The 20,127-nt window shown below is 46.1% G+C and overlaps 1 protein-coding gene across 1 annotated transcript in view; it reads right to left on the bottom strand.

Annotated features, from left to right (window-relative positions):
- Positions 1-8,861, bottom strand: part of RASSF3 (Ras association domain family member 3) — a 242,160-nt gene extending 233,299 nt beyond the window's left edge. The window contains exon 1 of the mRNA XM_073620115.1: positions 8,504-8,861. Within this exon, the coding sequence (XP_073476216.1) occupies positions 8,504-8,765 (262 nt within the window). The 5' untranslated portion in view covers positions 8,766-8,861. The remainder of the gene's footprint in view (positions 1-8,503) is intronic.
- Between the last annotated feature and the right edge of the window lie 11,266 nt (positions 8,862-20,127).

Below are 20,127 nucleotides of genomic sequence, written 5' to 3'. Positions count from 1 at the left end.
TTTGAAGGTTATTTATGTCTCTAGAACCTTAGCTTTACCATCTAAGAAAATGTTCTCGCTGCAAGACAGACTATGGGGTCGATTTACTAAAACTGGCGAGTGCAAAATCTGGTGCATGGTAGCCAATCAGCTTCCAACTTCAGCTTGTTCAATTAAGCTTTGACAAAAAAACAAAACTGGAAGCTGATTGGTTTCCATGTACAGCGACACCAGATCTCGCACTCTCCAGTTTTAGTAAATCAACCCCACTGTATACTTATAACCGTGGCAAACAGCGCTTGACTCTAAAGCCACAAAGCACTTGATCTGCCAGAAAGTAAGCCTGTGGTTACAAAAGTTACACAGCTAACAGTAGCAAAATGTAGCCAATACCATAAGCACATACTGTATCTATGGTTGTGGAAACCCTCACATTAATGACACCTGAAACCTTCCAAATGTAGCAGCTTTCTCAGATGTGCTATTTGCATAAGAGTAGGACTTCTGATACGTTGTCCAGGCATTAGATGGTAGGATGGGGTAAGGGGCCATCTACAGATGTGTTTTTAGTGCTCCAAGCTTTTTACACAACTCTGGGCACCAAAAGATCTACTATGCACAGTGTAGCTGCCCAGTGTAATCCCAGGCAACTGAGTATCTCCTATGCTGAATCACCCCCTACCCGAACATGTAACCTATCTGTTAAAACTAACCACCCCTCTTTCAAACACTAAATACTTAAAGTTTTTTTTTTTTGGGGGGGTTAAAAAATTCAGATCCTGGTCCCTTAAAACAGATTAAACAGCACAGTGCTTGTGCCGTGTAATCTGCCCCTCTCTAAACTGTCAAAAAAAAACTCCCTGAACCCGCCACTTCCTGTATCCCCCTCTCTGTACTGACCACGAAAATCAGGGCTACTAAACCCTGACCACCGTGGTCAGAGTGCGTCCCTTCATCATATGCAGCCGTTCTCTCTGCTCTCCTCTCTCCCCCTCACCCCCTCCTCCCTGCCTGTCAGCTCCTTCTCTGTGTCTGTCTCTGCCCCGCCCCCCACCGCTATTATTAAGAATTAAAACCCTACAATGGTCACGGCCAGCCCCTCTATTAGAGCCTGGCATGCCACACTATGAAAGTAATTTCTCAAAACGAACGTTGTAAATACCTCTTTAGAGCCATTTTCAGGCTGGTCACGAGATTCGTGGCCACTTTAGAGTGCCGAGACAGGGCTTCTGCAGGAGGCCATGTGATCTCCCCGGCTGACGCCAGAGTGAGATCTCGGCCCCTCCTGCAGAAGCCATGTTTCGGAGCTGTAAAGCGGACACGTGACCGGCCTGAAGATGGCTCAAAACAGGTATTTACAACACTCGTTTTTAGAAATTACTTTCATAGTGTGGTATGCCAGGCTCTAATAGAGGGTCTGGCAGTAATTTATTATTTAAACTTTACAAACACTTTAAAGCAGAACTATAGTCAAAAATCATTTTGGATACAGTAAGGGAGGGTTAGAACTCCGGTCAGATTTTTTTCGCCATCTGTGTCCCATTGTAGAGATTTCCCTTCACTTCCTGTCCCATAGCCAAACAGGAAGTGAGAGGAAATCTCTGCAAATTAAAGGAAATTCCTTGGGGACACACAGGTCATCAGATTACTTTTACTTTTTTTAGGGACAACCTAAAATTTGGGGTTTTCTTTTTACTTTTACTTTCAATGTTATTGGTAAATAGGACAAATAGAGAGGGTAAATCTCCCTAACGGGGGCACAGACAGCAATAAAAACTGACAGGGATTCTAATTCCTCTCCACTCTATCCAAAACTAAAAGAAAAATATAAAAAGGTTTTGCTTTTAGTTATACTTTAACCAGTCTCTCTATAGGTCTCATTTAGGTCCGGTTCATACCACGTTCTGGATGAGTTTCTACATGTGCATTTTTTAGCCGTTCCAGTGCATCTCAGTTGAGTTGTGCGTTTTGGTGCATCTTTGATGCATTTGTTGCGTTCCAGATACATTCCATACAGAAAAAATGCACATGTTCTACTTTAGTTGACTGCACTGTAACACACTGCACTGCCGTGAACTAGGGCCATTGGAATCCATGTTAAACTCCGTCCATGCATTTCTGATGCAGAATAAAAACACACTGGCCTGCATCTTGTGTAAACCTGCCCTCACACTTGAGCTGTCTTTGGTCATTTTTCTAGATTATTTTTTTTTTCCATTTGTACAGGCTTGAGCATTTTCTTATTTTTGACCAATGAAAAGCTAGCTACAGGCAATGTGCATGTTGAGCTGCACATGCAGAGGGTGTACTTAAGGCCAACCGTCCGCCTTTCAATGTGGAAGGGATAGAAGCGACTGTGAAGGTGCCAATCACTTCCACGACCCCTGTCCGTCATGTTTACCAGGCTCTGATGTCCCACCTGCGGGCCCAGTGCAGTCACAGCGGGGGTTGCTGGGAAGGGCAGCAGAAGCTCAACGGACATCTGTCTGCTGAGCCTCCATTATGTGCACACACACCAGTAAGTGATGTTTATGACATCACTTCCTGCACCGGCGCTGTCATTCACTGGGATCAGTGCCCAGGGAAGCCGCTGATGGAACACATTGTGTGTTCCATCAATTGCAATGGAGTACAGGAGACATCCAGGGTCTAATAATACCCCAGATCTTTCATAAAGAGGACCTGTCACCTATGTGCTATCACATAAGGGGCTAGCAGTCCCCTACCTAGGTGACTGCAATAAAGTCATGTAAAAAGAGGGGGAGGTAAAATGCACCTTCGACCGTGTAGACAAAAATCCTTGCACCGGCCCTGATTCCAGTGCATTACGCTGCTTGTTATTTATTTCTTTTTTTCAAATTTAAAGCAGAGTTCCAGTCGTTTGTAATTTTATTAAAAGTCAGCACCTACAAAAAGTGTAACTGCTGACTTTTAATAAACAGACACTCACCTGTCCACCACAGTCCAGCGATGCAGCCACCTGAACCCAAGCTCCTCTCCGCGGCGCCATCATTGGAAGTGTGGGCACCCGGCTGTGACAGCTTGTGGCTTCACAGCTAGGAGCGCACTGCGCATGCGCGAGTTGCGCTGCGCTCAATTAGTGACCAGGCAATCTTCTGGGACCTGTGACGTGCCCCAGAAGATTGCAGAGAGGGAGGGGGAGAGGAGGTGGAAGCAGGGTACCTGTCAAACGAGGAGTGCTTAAAGCGGAAGTTCCACTTTTGAGTGGAACTCCACTTTAAAGTGCTACACAGTGACACATCATTCACCTCACTGCATAGCAGTGCAGAAAAATGCAGACATGCTACATTTTTCTGTACTACACAGCACCATATATCACACCAGCATTGTCATGTTAACAATTGTTTTCTATGTGTCCTGGTGGTGATCTACATTTATCCAGTGCGGAAAAACACAGGTCTCTGCACATAGCATGAATGAGGCCTTACCATAAAGCAATACAGAGCCCGTTCACAATTTTTTTTTGTTTTACAGTTCAATTCTACTTTGAGCCTGGGTTCACACTAGTGCGATCTCAGAGATCGCATAGGTAGGGAGGACCCTCACCATGCCAACATCCAAAATAAGGATTGACCAAGTCAAAAAATTGGCGGACTTTGTGGGCACACAATGAGAGGAAAAAAATCAGTAAAAAAGTATACATTTTATTACAGCATCATTAAAATGACAAAAAACATACAACCAACATACAAACAAGACCCTGTATGGACACAGTTACCAGTTACACAATGATGCAGTTACAGAGGGCTGGATCTAAGGTACAGAAATTGATGTCATAATGTATCAAAGTAGGAGAAAAAATTCTGATCCAGTAATGCCTCCAAAAACTTGCTCGTCTTAAAATCGCAGGTAGCGATCACATGCGATCTCTGAGCAATGTGAATTCAATCATACAGTTGTATGGCTGAACTCGCATTGAATCCGCATAGAAAATACTGCAGGGACTTGTTTTTCCATGCACTAGAATCGGATCGCATGAGTGTTCTCACCTATGCGATCCGATTCCTGTGCGAGTTCACAGTTCGCACTGTGAAATACACTGGGGGTGTCATTAACTCTGTTAATGACACCCGCAGCGGTTCGCACAAGGAAGTATGAACTGCCTGTGGGAGAGTAGCGATGCGGGAACCAGCACTGGAATCTCGCTGCTTCCCGCATCTCACTAGTGTGAACCCAGGGTAACAGTCATGGACTTGAATTGAGGCATTTGGCAAAAAACACAAAGTGAAGTAAACACAAAGTTTATGAGTGTACTGGACCTTTCACTTTCATGTTCCAGAACAGGTACTGGCTTTGCTAAGCACTCAGAACACTTCAATAATGCAGCCAGTTCTTCATGTTGGGTGAATGAGACCTGACTGTTCCAGTTTAGTCAAAGGGCATTCCTGCTTGCTGCAGGCTACCGTACATCTGAACAACCCTTTGGGTTTTCCCAAAATAAAATCATGAAAATAGCACGGTTTTCAAAACTGAACTCTACTTCACCCTTCTATTGCAAACGCCACCCACCTGCACTGCAAGGGTTAAATACCTGTTAGGAATAGGGGTGGGAGTATCGAGAGTAAAGCAAAGTTCACACTGGAATAAGTTTTTTGCACGTGATGTTTTTGACAGCCCATTCAATTTAATAGGCTGCCAAATGCATGGAACACACAAAAAGTACAAAAGGCACAAATTTTAAAAAATTGCGCTGCATCAAACCACATGGTACCGTGCGTCTGTGTGGCTGCAAACACACTGCGTTTGTTAGATGCGGTTGGGGTACCATTAATAATGAATGGCACCCTCGCCCGTCTAACAAGGATAGATGGCTCCCATGCAGTGCAGGAAACGTTTGCACAGAGGAGGTAAGTATAGCATGTTTAGTTAAAAAAAAAAAAAAAAAAAAAAAGAATCTTTACAATCACTTTAAATAGAGTTGGGGAAGATGCAAGAGGAAATCTTCCAATGGGGACACGTGACCTAGTGACAACTGTCTTAGGTCTCATTCACATGAGTACAGAGGGCCGTACACCATAAAAAAAGATAGATTTCTGTGCCCAGAGGTCCCAGGTGTTGCCTACAGCCTCCTCTCCAAATCAATGACAGGCATGTCAATGCACACAGGACACAAACTATCTGCATCCTTGGGTGCACATCCATCCCTGTACACATGTAATATCTCCAACATGTAGATATCAGAGTACAGCCTGTCTTTAAAGCTGCAGTCCAGAAATAAGAAAATATTGTCTAAATACAAGAGTCATGTGTATTCTTACTGGAATCTTGGTGTACTTTGTGTACATTTCTTCCAGATCTGTGCAGTAATCTAGTGTGAGACTTTACCTCTATGCAGGAGCTTCCCCTAATAAAGACTGCTCACTACTGCTCACTCTCCTTGTACAGGGTGACAGGTCCTGTCTCCGCCCCCTCCCATCGTTTTCCACAGGCAGCCTTAAAGAGGAAGTAAACCCTGGTGGGTTTTACTTCCTCTTTGTCTCCCTGCAAAGATAAAGCATAATGGGCTACTATGCATCGCATAGTAGCCCATTATGTGTCACTTACCTGAAACCGAAGCCCGCGATGTCACCGCTGTCCACCAAGCATCCATCCTCCTCCTGGGTATCGCGGCTCCGGCGCTGTGATTGGCCGGAGCGCGATGACGTCACTCCCACGCATGCGCGCAGGAGCCGCCAGTCATGGGACGATCCCCTTTAGAAATGGCACGTTCACTGTTTCTAAAGGAGTCTAAAGTGCGCCTGCGCTGTAGACATCGGCGATCGCCTTTTTTTGTAAATATCTTCTAAACCGTGGAGGTTTGGGAGATATTTCGAGCACCTACAGGTAAGCCTTAATCTAGGCTTGCCTGTAGGTAAGTGGTTGTAACGGGTTTACAACCACTTTAAGAACCCCTCCCACAGTTCTGCTCTCTGCACAGGCTATGTACAGCACAGTGATGATGTCACTGCTACTTTTTACAAGGTAATAACTGGTTTTGGAACAACCATTAATGCACAGAGTGGATTTATATGCTTTGAAGATAAGGAATACATGTGAATTAATGTTTTTTGTGTCTGAAGATCAGCTTTAACTACTCACCGACTATATAACTTACCTATAGGATGGCAAGGTGGCAGTGCTGTTGCGCCGGATCACATACCTAGGTCATGATCAGACACTTCCAGGTAGAGGGCGAGCATGCGTGCCACCAGCAGCCCGCTCCCATTATACAGAGTGGGAGCTGATCTGCGGGTACTGCAGACTCTATGTCCGCTGGCACCCACCAATCATCCAGCACAGAGACAGAACAGCGGTCTGCCTATGTAAACAAAGCAGATCGCCGTTCTGACGGGAGAGAAAGCATGGATCCTTTGTCTCTGCAAAGCAGGGACTAGGCTCCATCTCTTCCCCTAGTAAAAGCACCTCCCACAGTACACTAAAACACTGGCTAGGAACACAGTTAACCCTTTGATCGCCCCAGCCAGTGCCATTAGTACAGTGACAGTGCATATTTTTAGTACTGATCACTGTATTTGTGCCACTGGTCCCCAAAAGTGTCAGTTAGGTGTCTGACTATTCGCCACAATATCATAGTCCCGCTATAAGTGCGGGTTCATGCACAGATGACTATTCAAGTCGCCCCCAAAGTCGCCAAAAGTAGTACAGGAACTACTTTTGGGATGGCACCGGTTCGGATGGTGCCATTCCCGGAAGCAGCCGCCGATTAGGCATACAATTTGACATGTCAAATTGCATGCCAAATCGGGCCCAATGTGAACGCGGACTTAGTCGGTGATCGCCACCATTACTAGTAAAAAAAGAGATAAAATAAATATCTCATAGATTGTAGACACTATACCTTTTGCGCAAACCAATCAATATACACATATTAGAATTTTACCAAAAATACGTAGTGGAATACATATTGACCTAAATTTATTTGATTATTTTCCTATTTTTTTATCGGGTATATTTTATAGCAGACCACGCAATTGTCAGGTAAAGTAACACAGTGCCGTATCGCAAAAAATGACCTGGTCATTAAGGGGGTAAATCTTCCAGAGCGCAAGTTTGTACAGGTGGCTGTATACCACCAGTCGCGTCCAGACGCAGAGAATACGCTCCTTTTTTTTTACGTTGTTCGGCCTTCGGAATGAGCCCTAGAAGGGGCATTATGATCACTTTGGGACTTTCCTGTTGTCTCTGGGACAGGAAGTAAAGGGGAATCTCCCCAGCGAGACACAGACAGCAAAAATGAAACTGGTGGGGTTCACTACTTTCCTGGTGGGGTTCACTACCTTCACTACTTTATGCAAAACTAAAATAAAAAACTAAAAGCTTTGTATACACCACACTGTAACTGGATGACACCTGTTAGAAAGCGCTTAATGTTGGCAGATAAAGCCATGTAGGTGTGGATCTAGTGTATCATATGGGGGGGGATAACATTGCTGGACATCAGGTATGGGGGGGGGGGGTGTCTCTGATCCCTGGAGGGTGGGGGTCTGATCCCTGGAGGGGAGGGTATCCAATCCCTGGGGGGGGGGGGGGGTGGAGTCTCTGATGCCTGGACGGGGGTCTGATCCCTGGAGGGGGGGGGTCTCTGATCCCTGGAGGAGGGGGGGGTCTCTGATCCCTGGAGGAGGGGGGGGTCTCTGATCCCTGGAGGAGGGGGGGGTCTCTGATCCCTGGAGGAGGGGGGGGTCTCTGATCCCTGGAGGAGGGGGGGGTCTCTGATCCCTGGAGGAGGGGGGGGGGTCTCTGATCCCTGGAGGAGGGGGGTCTCTGATGCCTGGAGGGGGGGGTCGGGGGTGTCTCTGATGCCTGGAGGGGGGGGGTCTCTGATGCCTGGAGGGGGGGGGGGTCTCTGATGCCTGGAGGGGGGGGGGTCTCTGATGCCTGGAGGGGGGGGGGTCTCTGATGCCTGGAGGGGGGGGGGTCTCTGATGCCTGGAGGGGGGGGGGTCTCTGATGCCTGGAGGGGGGGGGGGTCTCTGATGCCTGGAGGGGGGGGGGTCTCTGATGCCTGGAGGGGGGGGGGTCTCTGATGCCTGGAGGGGGGGGGGTCTCTGATGCCTGGAGGGGGGGGTGTCTCTGATCCCTGGAGGGGGGGTGTCTCTGATCCCTGGAGGGGGGGTCTCTGATCCCTGGAGGGGGGGGGTGTCTCTGATGCCTGGAGGGGGGGTCTCTTATCCCTGGAGGGGGGGGTGTCTCTGATGCCTGGAGGGGGGGTCTCTGATGCCTGGAGGGGGGGGGTCGGGGGTGTCTCTGATGCCTGGAGGGGGGGGGTCTCTGATGCCTGGAGGGGGGGGGGGTCTCTGATGCCTGGAGGGGGGGGGTGTCTCTGATGCCTGGAGGGGGGGTTTCTGATCCCTGGAGGGGGGGGGTGTCTCTGATGCCTGGAGGGGGGGTTTCTGATCCCTGGAGGGGGGGGGTGTCTCTGATGCCTGGAGGGGGGGTTTCTGATCCCTGGAGGGGGGGGTGTCTCTGATGCCTGGAGGGGGGGGGGGGTCTGGATCTCCTACCTGCACATCGCCTGGCTCCGGAGAAGATGAATCCACAGCACAGGTCACACCAGGCGGTCAGAGCGGCCTCGGTATCAAACTTGTGTCCGCCTCCGGGCTTCAGTGGCTGGAAGATGTAGCGGACATCTGGGGGCGGCCGGTGAGCCCGAACCCTCCGCCGGACCCCGGGGGGCCCCCCGGCTACTGCCACTCTGCCCGGGCTGTGAATAGGAGCCTCCCTCCGCTCAGCACGCACAGCGGGGAACCGAGCCAAAGCAGACATGACAGTGCCGGGATCCGATCACTTACTGCACGGACAGCGATCCCTACACAGGGGCTAACGAGGACACGATGACAGCAGCCAGCCCCGCCCACAAACACAAGTCACCCTCTCAGTCCCGCCCCCTGAGACTTGTCTGGACCGTGCTATACACGCCCCTATCTCCGCCCTCTACACGCCCACCAAACCCCGCCCCCTTATCCTGACACACGCTGATCCATGGGACATCTAGATACTTTCCTCGTGTTCAGGGATTGGACGAGGAAGAACTTTTACTTGTAGAAAGGATCACTTCAATATTAGGCACTTTCAATCCCCCCTCCTGCCCAGGACAATTTTCAGCGTTCAGCGCCGTTGCACTTTGAATATCATTTTTTTTGGAGACAGAGCTTTCTTTTGGTGGTATTTAATCATCACTGAGGTTTTTATTTTTTGCCTAAAAAAACAAAAAAAGAGCGAAAAAAAAGGGTTTTTTTTGCTTCTGTTCAAAATTTTGTAAATGAGTGATGGGCACTGATAGGTTGCACTGAAGGGCACAAATGAGGAGGCAGTAATATGAATCACTGATGGGCACTGATAGGTGGCACGGATAGACGTCACTGATGAGCAGGCACTGAAAGGCAGGACAGACTAGCATCACTGATGGGCACTGACTGGTATCATTGTTGGGCACTGACTGGCATCACTTGCTGGGCACAGTTGAGGCTGCACTGATAATCAGTGCCCTGATTATCCGGGCAGGTCTCCCCTGTGAGGAAATACCACTGATCGGCTCTCCTCTCCTCACAAGCTGTCAGTGTAAGTAGAGTAAATCCGATAACAAGCATTTTCTTGTTTACATGTCATCAGCTGTGATTGGACACAGCTGGTCACATGGGTAAAGAGCCTTGTCATTGGCTCTTTACCGAGATCAGGGATGCGCCGTGTCCCAGGTACACAGTGCACCACCGATCGCCGCGCTTGCGCTCCCACGAGAGTGGGATGACATCATATGACGTTGTTCCAGAACGAGAGAGCCACCTTGGGCCCATCATTTTACTATACGGCGGGCGGGAGGCAGTTAAAGAATCTGACTGCTTGTCACTACTACAGCACAAAAAACTCAACTCCAGACATTGGAGCAGATGGAATCGCATGGCAACCAATCAGCTTCTGCTTCAGCTTGTTCAATTAAAATGGAATTCCAGACTCTTGGAATCTTTACAATAAAAATTTGAATTGCAAAAAAAAAAAGAAAAACCGAATTCCAGGCTTTCTGTCACATTTCACATCGGAATGTGTGCATTTGTGCATGCATGTTCCCACATGGCATGATTTTGACAGCCTATTCATTTTAAAGGGCTGCCAAAGGCACAGGAACTCACAAAAAAAAGTACAGCAGGCACAATGTTTAAAAACGCAGTTTGGTGATCGCAACCCGCAGAGGTTTCTTAGGTGTGTCTGGGGTGCCATTAAGAGTGAGGAGGTGCTATTTTTAGCGGTAAAATGCCTGAAAAGCGCCCCAGTGTGAAAGGGGTCTAAAAGCTACAAAAAGTTTAGCTCCTGACATTTAATAAACAGACACCCGCCTGTCCCAGGATCCAGCAATGTGCTTGCCCGAACCATTGCTTCTCTCCCTCTCCTCTACCCGATGCCGGAATTTCAACTTGTGGGCACCTGGCTATGACAGCTTGGGGCTTCACAGCCAGGGGCTCATGTGAGAGTCGCACTGCGCTTCCTCAGTGGTTGGGCAATCGGGCAGTGAAATGCCACACGTGGCAGGGGAGGAGGGAAGTAGTACTTAAAGCGGAACTTCCCCTTTTGGGTGGAGATCCGCTTTAAATTAATTTTTTGGCTTTAAGGAGAGAAAACCATAAGCTGTCATGAAGCAGAAAGGTTTCTGTTCTCTAGTTCATGAGCTACATGGCAGTTTTTTTGCACTAAAGAAAGTGGCATCACTGCTTTAAACCAGGGTTGCCAACCGCCAGTAAATTTACTGACAGTTTGTAAAAAACTGTGATTTTTTTTTTTTACAACTGCCAGTAAATATCAGGGGCTGATAATTTCATGCTGTGTTGACTTTTTAAGTGTAAATCAAGCAAATAACTTTGTTATAGGTATTGTCGGTGTTTCCATATCATGTTTATACAGTTCAAATAGTCACTGTGTTAGTTTTCAATAGGAGCTCTGTAATTTTTTCAGGTTGCCAGTAAAAAATGTGCTCCGTCAGTAAAATGTCAATGTTTTGTCAGTAAAAAATGCTGCCGGAGGTTGACAACCCTGCTTTAAACTAGTGTGCAATTCAGCTCTCCCATGCATGGTTTTATAACCAGTTCACAGTTCAAAATGAAATATTTACTTAAAGGACAACTATTGCAAAACATGTTTTCACCTAAACTGAACATTGTTAGAGTCATATTTGGACTTGGGGGGGGGGGGGGGCTAGAGCACTTTAGAATCATACACAAGAATTAAATACATGGCAAATCAACAAATTAAAAGCACACAGAAACTTTCTTTTAACCACTTCAGCCCCAGAAGATTTGACTGCTCAATGACCAGGCCATTTTTTGCGATACGGCGCTGCATTGCTTTAACTGACAATTGCACGGTCGTGCGACGTTGTACCCAAATAAATTTGACGTCCTTTTTTTTTACAACAAATAGAGATTTCTTTTGGTGGTATTTGATCATCTCTGCGGTTTTTATTTTTTGCGCTATAAACAAAAAAAGAGCGACAATTTTGAAATAAACATAATATTTTGTACTTTTTGCTATAATAAATATCCCCAATTTTTTTTTAAAAAAAGCTATTTTTTTATCCTCAGTTTAGGCCGATATGTATTCTTTTACATGTTTTTGGTAATAAAAATCGCAATAAGCGTATATATAGATTGGTTTGCGCAAAAGTTATAGCGTCTACAAAATAGGGGATAGATTTATGGCATTTTTATTATTATTTTTTTTTTTACTAGTAATGGTGGCGATCTGCGATTTTTATCGGGGCTTCGATATTGCGGCGGACAAATTGGACACTTTTGACACATTTTTGGGACCATTGACAATTATACAGTATAAAAATGCACTGATTACTGTATAAATGTCACTGGCAGGGAAGGGCTTAATACTAGGGGGCGATCAAGGGGTTAACTGTGTTCCCTAGGGAGTAATTCTAACTGTAGGGGGGATGGGACTGTCTAGGAGGAGAGAGATCGGTGTTCATAGTTATTATGAACACACGATCTGTCTCTACTCCCCTGAAAGAACCGTGATTTGTGCGTTTACACACACAGATCCCGGTTCTCGCTCTGTCACAAGTGATCGCAAGTGCCCGGCGGTCATCGCTCCGGGCACACGCTGAGGCACGTGCTCGCCCCTAGTGGCCAAAGGCCAAAGGGCGAAGTCACACAAGGTAACATCGTTTCGCCCAGCCGTGCCATTCTGCTGCAGTTAAACTGTGGCAGCTGGTCTACAAACAGTTAAATATATTAGTAAGAGCCACGAATTACATAAATCCACTCTGTGTGCACAAAACCAGATATCACCTTGTAACTCATCATCACCATGGTGCTGTACAAAGCCTGTGCAAAGAGCAGAGCTGTGGGAGTGGCCCAGCAGGCTCCACCCATTACAAGCTGCCTGCAGAATACTACAGGAGAGGATGGAGAGGGGGTGGAGACATTAGTCACCTTGCACAAGGAGAGAGCACAGCAGTGACCACTCTTTATTACTGGTCTTTTGGAGTGGCCCAGTCAGAGCACAGACCTTAAAGAGGAATTGCAGCCTTTTTCCTCCCCCCCACCATTTTCTTCCCTGCTTACCTTTTACTGTCTTCTGCACAGTAGGCCCTCCCCCCCCAGCAAGCGGGTCCAGCGTTGAGCTGCTGGGATCCTCCTCTCTGTGGCCACTGCACAGGTCCGTTGTCTGTGATATCTGTTGGCTCTTCCGGGTGCAGGGTCCGCTAGACCCCCCCCTCCTCTTTGCTGAATGCGACTGCACGTCATGCATCCCAGGAGATACTGGGGGTGCGGCATCATTCGCCTACGGAAACGGGAGGCAGGCCGAGTCTTTGATGCCAAAAAAGGCATGTGGATAAAGAAATAAAACCATATCGGCGCTGTGGAGGGATAGCAGGATGGCGAGGAGGAGATATCTGCTCTGTGTAATGGTTTTGCACTGAGCGGCCCGAATCTTCTTCTTCCCAGGTCCCCTGCTGGCGCTCCTGTCCCCTCCCTTCTGCTGAGTGCCCCCAGAGCAGCAGCTTGCAATAGGGGCACCCAAGCAGGTTCGAGCCGCTGCTCTGCATGTCCATTTACACACAGAGCTGTGGCTTGGCCCCACCCCCCTCTCTCTCTCCTCATTGGCTCACTGGCTGTCTCAGCCAATTAGGAGGGAGAGTCCCCCAAGAGCCATGGCTAATGTGCACATCACTGCATCGCGGTGGGGCTCAGGTTAGTATTTGGGGGGGAGGGGGACAGAGAAGGTTTTTTTTTACCTTCATGCATGAAGGTAAAAAACCTTGAGCTTTGAAACCATTTTAACCCAATGCTGTGAAATGACCCCAAGAGAGCCATGAACACAACACATCCTACAAATGTGTCTGATCTGAAGCAGGAAGAGGAATGGTCAAAAATCCCCCCCCCGAAGGTTGTGCAGGTCTAATTTTGATTTAGAGATACTGAAAGCACTTAGTTAAAGTTATTGCTGCCAAAGGAGGTTTGACCAGCTATTAACTTCGAGGGTTCACTTACTTTTCCTCCATCACTGTGCATGTTTAATGGGTGTGTTCAATAAAGACACAAGAAATTAGCATTGTTTTTGTGTTATGAACTTTTAAGCACATTGTGTTTGTCTATTGTTGTGACTTGGATGAGGATCACATCACATTTTATGGCAAACTATGGCAGAAAACCAATTAATTCTAAGGGATGCCTATACTTTTTTTTGCCACTGTAAATATATCAGCAAAACTTGAAGTCGTTTTTTTAGGTGATGACATAGAACTTGCTGTGATGTACTTTTTAGTTTCCATAGATAACAATTGCTGACTTAACAATGTACACAAGGAAATTAAACCTGTCAATGCAATTTTTTTAGTAGTAGGCTATCTTCCTTAAAGTGCTGTTAAACACTCTTTTTTAAATTAAAGTGGTAATAAAACCCCAAAACAAGTTTATCAGTTCTTAGATATAGTGGCTGCATTGGTTTTCCTTTTTAGGCTTTTTTTCTATTTATTTTCACCTGGTGATTAGCCAGTCAGTCTGTGATTTTTACAACTTTCTTTAACAGACCAAGCCGTCCAGCAAAATTGGCAGGTAGACGGTTGTGACCAAGCATTACACTGACAGGGGTGCTTACAATGGTCAGATTTCATTCACTTATGTAAAACCTTTATCCAAAAATAAAGGGAAAACTCTTCTGTAACTGCTTAAAAAAGTTTTAGCAGAAGTTTGATTTAAATTTGTTAGCCAAGTCCATCTACATTTGCTAGTGCATCTAACACTACCCTCTCCCAAGATAAGCAATGGTTCTGTCCAAAGGTGTCTTCGTTGCTCCTTCATCCAGAGTGGAGACATGCCCAAGACAGGCGATCCTTAACTGCATTTCAGCAACTGTGCTCTCTCTCTGAGCTCTCTAGGCACATGCTATCCACAATATACAAAATTCTCCAGTCGGCTGACCATACATTATACAAATTTCTTGTACACATTTCCTTTAGATTTACCAAAACGGTTCCATATAATATGAGGTCAAACCTAAACATTTTCCATTTTGATGCAGTGAGGCAGTCCCCCTGCACTACATAGTAGAAAGTAAATCTAAAGGAAATTGAGTGTATATTGTATAATGTATGGTCAGCCTAATACTGATCATCACTCTCTCCATTTTCTAGCAGCGTGGAACAAGGACTTGGGTTGGTAAGTTGACTATGCAGATCGTGTCAAGGCTTTTTAATTTACACACAAATGTAGCATTTCTTGTTATACTCAAGAAAATAACTATAAAATACTCACCAGGTGGTACAGGGAACCAGTTTCCCTACATTGCACATTCCCACAGGTCTCAGAAACATGATGGAGGTGTGGTCATGCAAGGGGCGCTTATGTACATATCTGGTGGGAATGTAGCAAGATCCAACCATGGAAATGGAAAGGGAAGGCGCCAAGGCGATCAATATAGTGTAGTAAGTCAGTTTATTAAGCAAGTAGTTAAAACGCATAGTATTGCACTCTCTTGGTGGAAGCAACAGAAGGCACGTCACAATCAGATTAGTCCATAAGCACGGGCTGGTGGATGACTCAAATTGCTGGAAGCTAGGGGGAGTGAGCCGCTGGAGATCCGGGGGAGACAGCCGCCTCTGGGAGCAGGAAGCAAAGTCATTTGAGGGGCAGGAGGAGCCCAAGCCGCATCGGCTGGTGCCCGCAGTTGGATTGAGAGCCGGAGCTTCGCTGGTGGAGTCAGCCATGCAGGGAGGGATGGACAGCCTGGAGAGCACCACCAAAGGAGTGTGTGCTCAGGAACACGTTTCAGAAGAACTACACGCTTTCTTCATCAGCCTCAGAGCTCCCAGAAGGGGCTGTCTTCCTCACATCTCCAGCAGCTCTCTCTCCCCCCAACCTCCAGTGGTTTGAGTCATCCACCAGCCCGTGTTTATGGACTAATCTGATTGTTACATGCCTTCTGTTGCTTCCACCATGTGAGTGCAATACTATGTGTTACTACAGCGGTACCAGTGTAGGGTGGCTGGAGTGGGGGTAGGGTAGCAGTACCAGCGTGGGGTGGCAGGAGAATGGTGGTGAGGGGGAGGGCTAGCAGTACCAGTGTGGGGTGGCCAGAGGATAGGGGTGGGGGACTCAGCAGTAACAGTGTGGGGTGGCATGGAGCATGGGTTGACTGGAGGATGGGGGGGGTACAGCAGTACCAGCATGGGACTGGCTAGTGGATGGTGGGTACAGAATCTTTGCTTATGTAGACAAAAATCCTTGCACCGACCCTGACCTTAGGCCATGGGATGCTTGGATATGACGTGCGTCTCCCTGGTCCTCACATCATGCAATATATTGTCAAAAGTATTGGGACGCCTGCCTTTACACACCCATGAACATGGCATCCTAGTTTATAGGGTTCACTTTTGAGATGACCCACCCTTTGCAGCTACAGTGCCTTGAAAAAATATTCATACCCCTTGACATTTTCCACATTTTGTCATGTTACACCCAAAAACGTAAATGTATTTTATTGAGATTTTATGTGATAGACCAACACAAAGTGACACATAATTGTGAAGTAGAAGGAAAATAATAAATGGTTTTCAAATTTTATTTTTTTTACAAATAAATATCGGAAAAGTGTGGCATGCATTTGTATTCAGCCTCCTTTATTCTGATAGTGGAACCAATTGCCTTCAGAGGTCACCTTATTATTAAGAGTCCACCTGTGTGTAATTTAATCTCAGTATAAATATAGCTCTGTGAAGCCCTCAGAGTTTTGTCAGAGAACTTTAGTGAACAAATAGCATCACAAAGGCCAAGGAACACACCAGACAGGTCAGGGATAAAGGTGTGGAGAAGTTTAAAGCAGGGTTAGGTTATAAAAAAAATCCCAAGCTTTGAACCTCTCATGGAGCACTGTTCAATCCATCATCTGAAAATGGAGTATGGCACAACTAGAAACCTACCAAGACATGGCTGTCCACCTAAACTGACAGTCTGGGCAAGGAGAACATTGATCAGAGAAGCAGCCAAGAGCCCCATGGATGTACTCCCGCTGTGTACGGTGGCCGAATCCTCCGCTCGATCCTGTGTGTTCCGGTTTCCCTTCCCTGCGAGCGTCGCAACGCAGGGGGGTGGAACCAGCGCCAGATTCAAAATGTATAAGTCACAACACACACCATACATTGTAATCTTATTGGATTACATTACTGTATCTAATAAATTGACCTCAGTTTGCCCCCCAGTGCTTTATCCAGTGCCCTTGCCTGCAGTTTTACTGTACTTTTTGCCTGGAAACTGCAGAACAACCATGGCATCAAAAAAGCACACCTCTACCTCAAAAGCGGTTTATGACGTGCTGGAAAACAGCAATAGCGATACAGAATCACTTGCAGAATTGAGTGATAGCGATTCGTGGGGAAGTTTGTCATCAGACACAGAAAGTGATTTCAGCGACGATCTTGCGACTGACATCAGTGATGTGCGGACTTGGTGATCTATCGACTGCGGTACGGATCACGTAGCGCCCCCAAGATGCCCATTTACTGGAGCACCTGGTATCAAGGTGGATGTGGAAGATGACAACCCATTGGCATACCTCCAACTATTTTTGACCAATGAGGTAATTGAAAAAATAGTTACGGAGACAAACCAGTAACAGGAGCAACAAGCTGCTACACCTCAGAGGTTTTCAAGGAGCAGAACCAGTGACCAAAGAGGACATCTGGAAGTTTCTGGGCCTCAAAATTCTTCAGGGAGTGGTGGGGAAAACCCTGCAGAAGTGGTATTGGACAACCAATAAATTACTAGCCACTCCTTTCTTTGACACGGTAATGTCGGAGTACAAAATTTCCCTGATAATGAAATATTTGCACTTTGAAAATAATGATGCATTTGACGAAACCACTCATCCAGCCCCCAAACTCAAGAAGATTTGGGAGGTATATCAGATGATTCTGAAAAATTTCCAACAGAGCTATGTCCCAGATAGAGACATCAGCAATGACGAAAGTCTAATGGCCTACAAGGGAAGGCTCAGCTGGATACAATATATAGCATCAAAGAGGGCATGATTTGGCGTAAAATCTTTTGTGCTATGTGAATTGAGCACTAGTTATATTTGGAACTCTGTACTATACACCGGTAAAAAAACTAAATTCAACCAAAAATACAGTAATTATGGAATGGCAACCTCTTCAGTTCTTTCATTGATTGAGCCATTGCTGAATCAGGGCTATTGTGTAACCACAGACAATTTTTACACATCTCCTGAACTCTATGAGTTCCTTCTACATAACAAAATGGATGCCTATGGAACCGTTAGGGCTAACCGGCGTAACATGCCGCCAACCTTTGGCAATAAAAAGCTCAAGACGGGAGAAATAGTTGCCTGGCAGAAAGGCAAAATGATGGCACTGCGATGGCGGGACAAACAGGAAGTGTGCCTAATGACTGCAATCCATAACACCTCTGCTGTCATGGTACACACAAAAGGTGGGAAAGAAATCATGAAACCACAAGCGGTTATAGACTACAACAACACCATGGGAGGTGTTGACAGAGCCAACCAGGCAATGACATCTTATCCAGCCATAAGAAAGCAACAAAAAAAATATTATAAGAAGATCTTCAGGCATCTTCTTGAACAGTGCCTATGGAATGCCTTCATTCTACAAAAAAAAAAAAAAGAGTGACAAGCCTGTGGTTCATGCTGACCTTGTTTGGAAAGTTGTAGAACGTATTTTTCTGAACCACCAAACACCAACGGCTGCAAACAGAGCTGGATGTCGTGCTGCTAGTGTTGTCAACCCGGAACACCCGACTGGTCGTCACTTTATGGACCACATCCCACCAACTGAAAAAAAGGCAGCACCCACAAGGATGTGCGTAGTTGGTGCTCAAAGCATGATGGCACTGGAAGGAAAAATCAGAATCTATTGTCCTGACTGTGACGTTGGACTTTATGCAGTCCCATGTTTTAAAATTTACCATACCCGGGATGTTTACTGAAGCAATATGACTAGTAATATTGCACCCTTGTTTGGCCCAAAAAAATGTCAGTGTTTTTGATTTGTTTATGTTATTGACTAAAATTTATATGAATAAAATGTGTTATTATGATATATCATTTATATTTATTATATTATAATTTATGATTTTGTGTTTCAAACTTTATCATACCCGGGATGTCTACTAGACTCGGGATTGGACAGATTTAAGTGAATTATTCCTAAGAATTACAGGCCTACAATATAAAACGCCAAATTTCCATGCAAAATAATTGTACCACTTTCAGCACCTAAAATCCGACATAATCATACCGCCAGGGAGGTTAATGGAAGAGAGGCAAGAATAAAGCCATTGTTGAAAGAAAGCCATATTGCAGTTTACAAGAAGCCATGTGGGGGACACAGCAAACGTGGAAGAAGGTGCTCTGGTCAGATGAAACCAAAATTTTACGTTTTGGCCTAAAAGCAAAACGCTATGTGTGGTGGAAAACTAGCACTGCACATCACCCTGAACACACCATCCCCACCGTGAAACATGGTGGTGGCAGCATCATGTTGTGGGGATGCTTTTCTTCAGCAGGGACAGGGAAGCTGGTCAGAGTTGATTGGAAGATGGATGGAGCCAAATACAGGGCAATCTTAGAAGAAAACCTGTTAAGAGTCTGCAAAAGACTGGGGCGGAGGTTCACCTTCCAGCATGACAACGACCCTAAACATACAGCATATTCATGTGCTAGAATGGCCCAGTCAAAGTCCAGACCTACTGTAAATCCAATTGAGAGTGGCAAGACTTGATAATTTCTCTTCACAGACGCTCCATCCATTTTTACATTTTTCATCCAGCCCTGGCGTCTGTTGCCATTCTGGCCTAGGTGTAGCATTTCATTCTACTCCTGCTGCCTCCTGAGACACAGTCAGATATCCTAAAAGGCATTACCTGCCATTCATGTAAACACATGCCAGGCCATTAAGGAGACAAGCTACCTGTGATGTAAGCAATGAAGATGACGACGCAGGATGGGACCTGGTGTAGGAAAGCAGGGTACAAAGAGTACAATGCTGGATCTTTTTGGCTTGTAAGTATATTATTAGAGCATAAGAAAAACACCAAAGTTAAATGGGGGGGGGGGGACAATTTCATTCAGCGTCTTCGATTTCCCTCTTGAAAAAAGGGAAAAAAAGGTTTAAAAGAGAAGCCCACTTTAATGACCATATTTTATGTTATCCTATGGGGTGTAACATGAAACATAAGCAGTCACAGTCTGTAGCCTTTAACCCCCCCCCCCCCCACACACACACACACACTTACAGAATCCAGTGGTTGTTCTCAGCATTGTCTTCTGTAGTTTTCGGTATTTGGCATAGCTGCCACAAATATGCATCATTATTCACAGACAGCTGCAGCAGACTTGTAGGTCTCAATAAAGCATGAGTGTGGTGACGTTACTGCACTTGTAGTCCATTTGGTTTTCTCCAGCCCTATAACTGAAGGTCCATACCTTGGTACAGACCTGTGGCTTAAGGAATAGTCTGCAGGAGTAGAGCATTGCACCCGCAACGCACTGATCATGATTGCAATGCTTTGCAGGCTAAGTGGTTAGCACTTCAGCCTAGCAGTACTAGGGTTGCCAATTTGAATCCCAACCACAGCACTACCTCCATGGA

The sequence above is a fragment of the Aquarana catesbeiana genome, linkage group LG03 (assembly GCF_042186555.1).
Source record: "Aquarana catesbeiana isolate 2022-GZ linkage group LG03, ASM4218655v1, whole genome shotgun sequence".
NCBI lineage: Eukaryota > Metazoa > Chordata > Amphibia > Anura > Ranidae > Aquarana > Aquarana catesbeiana.
This window is presented reverse-complemented; position numbering and strand designations above follow the sequence as displayed.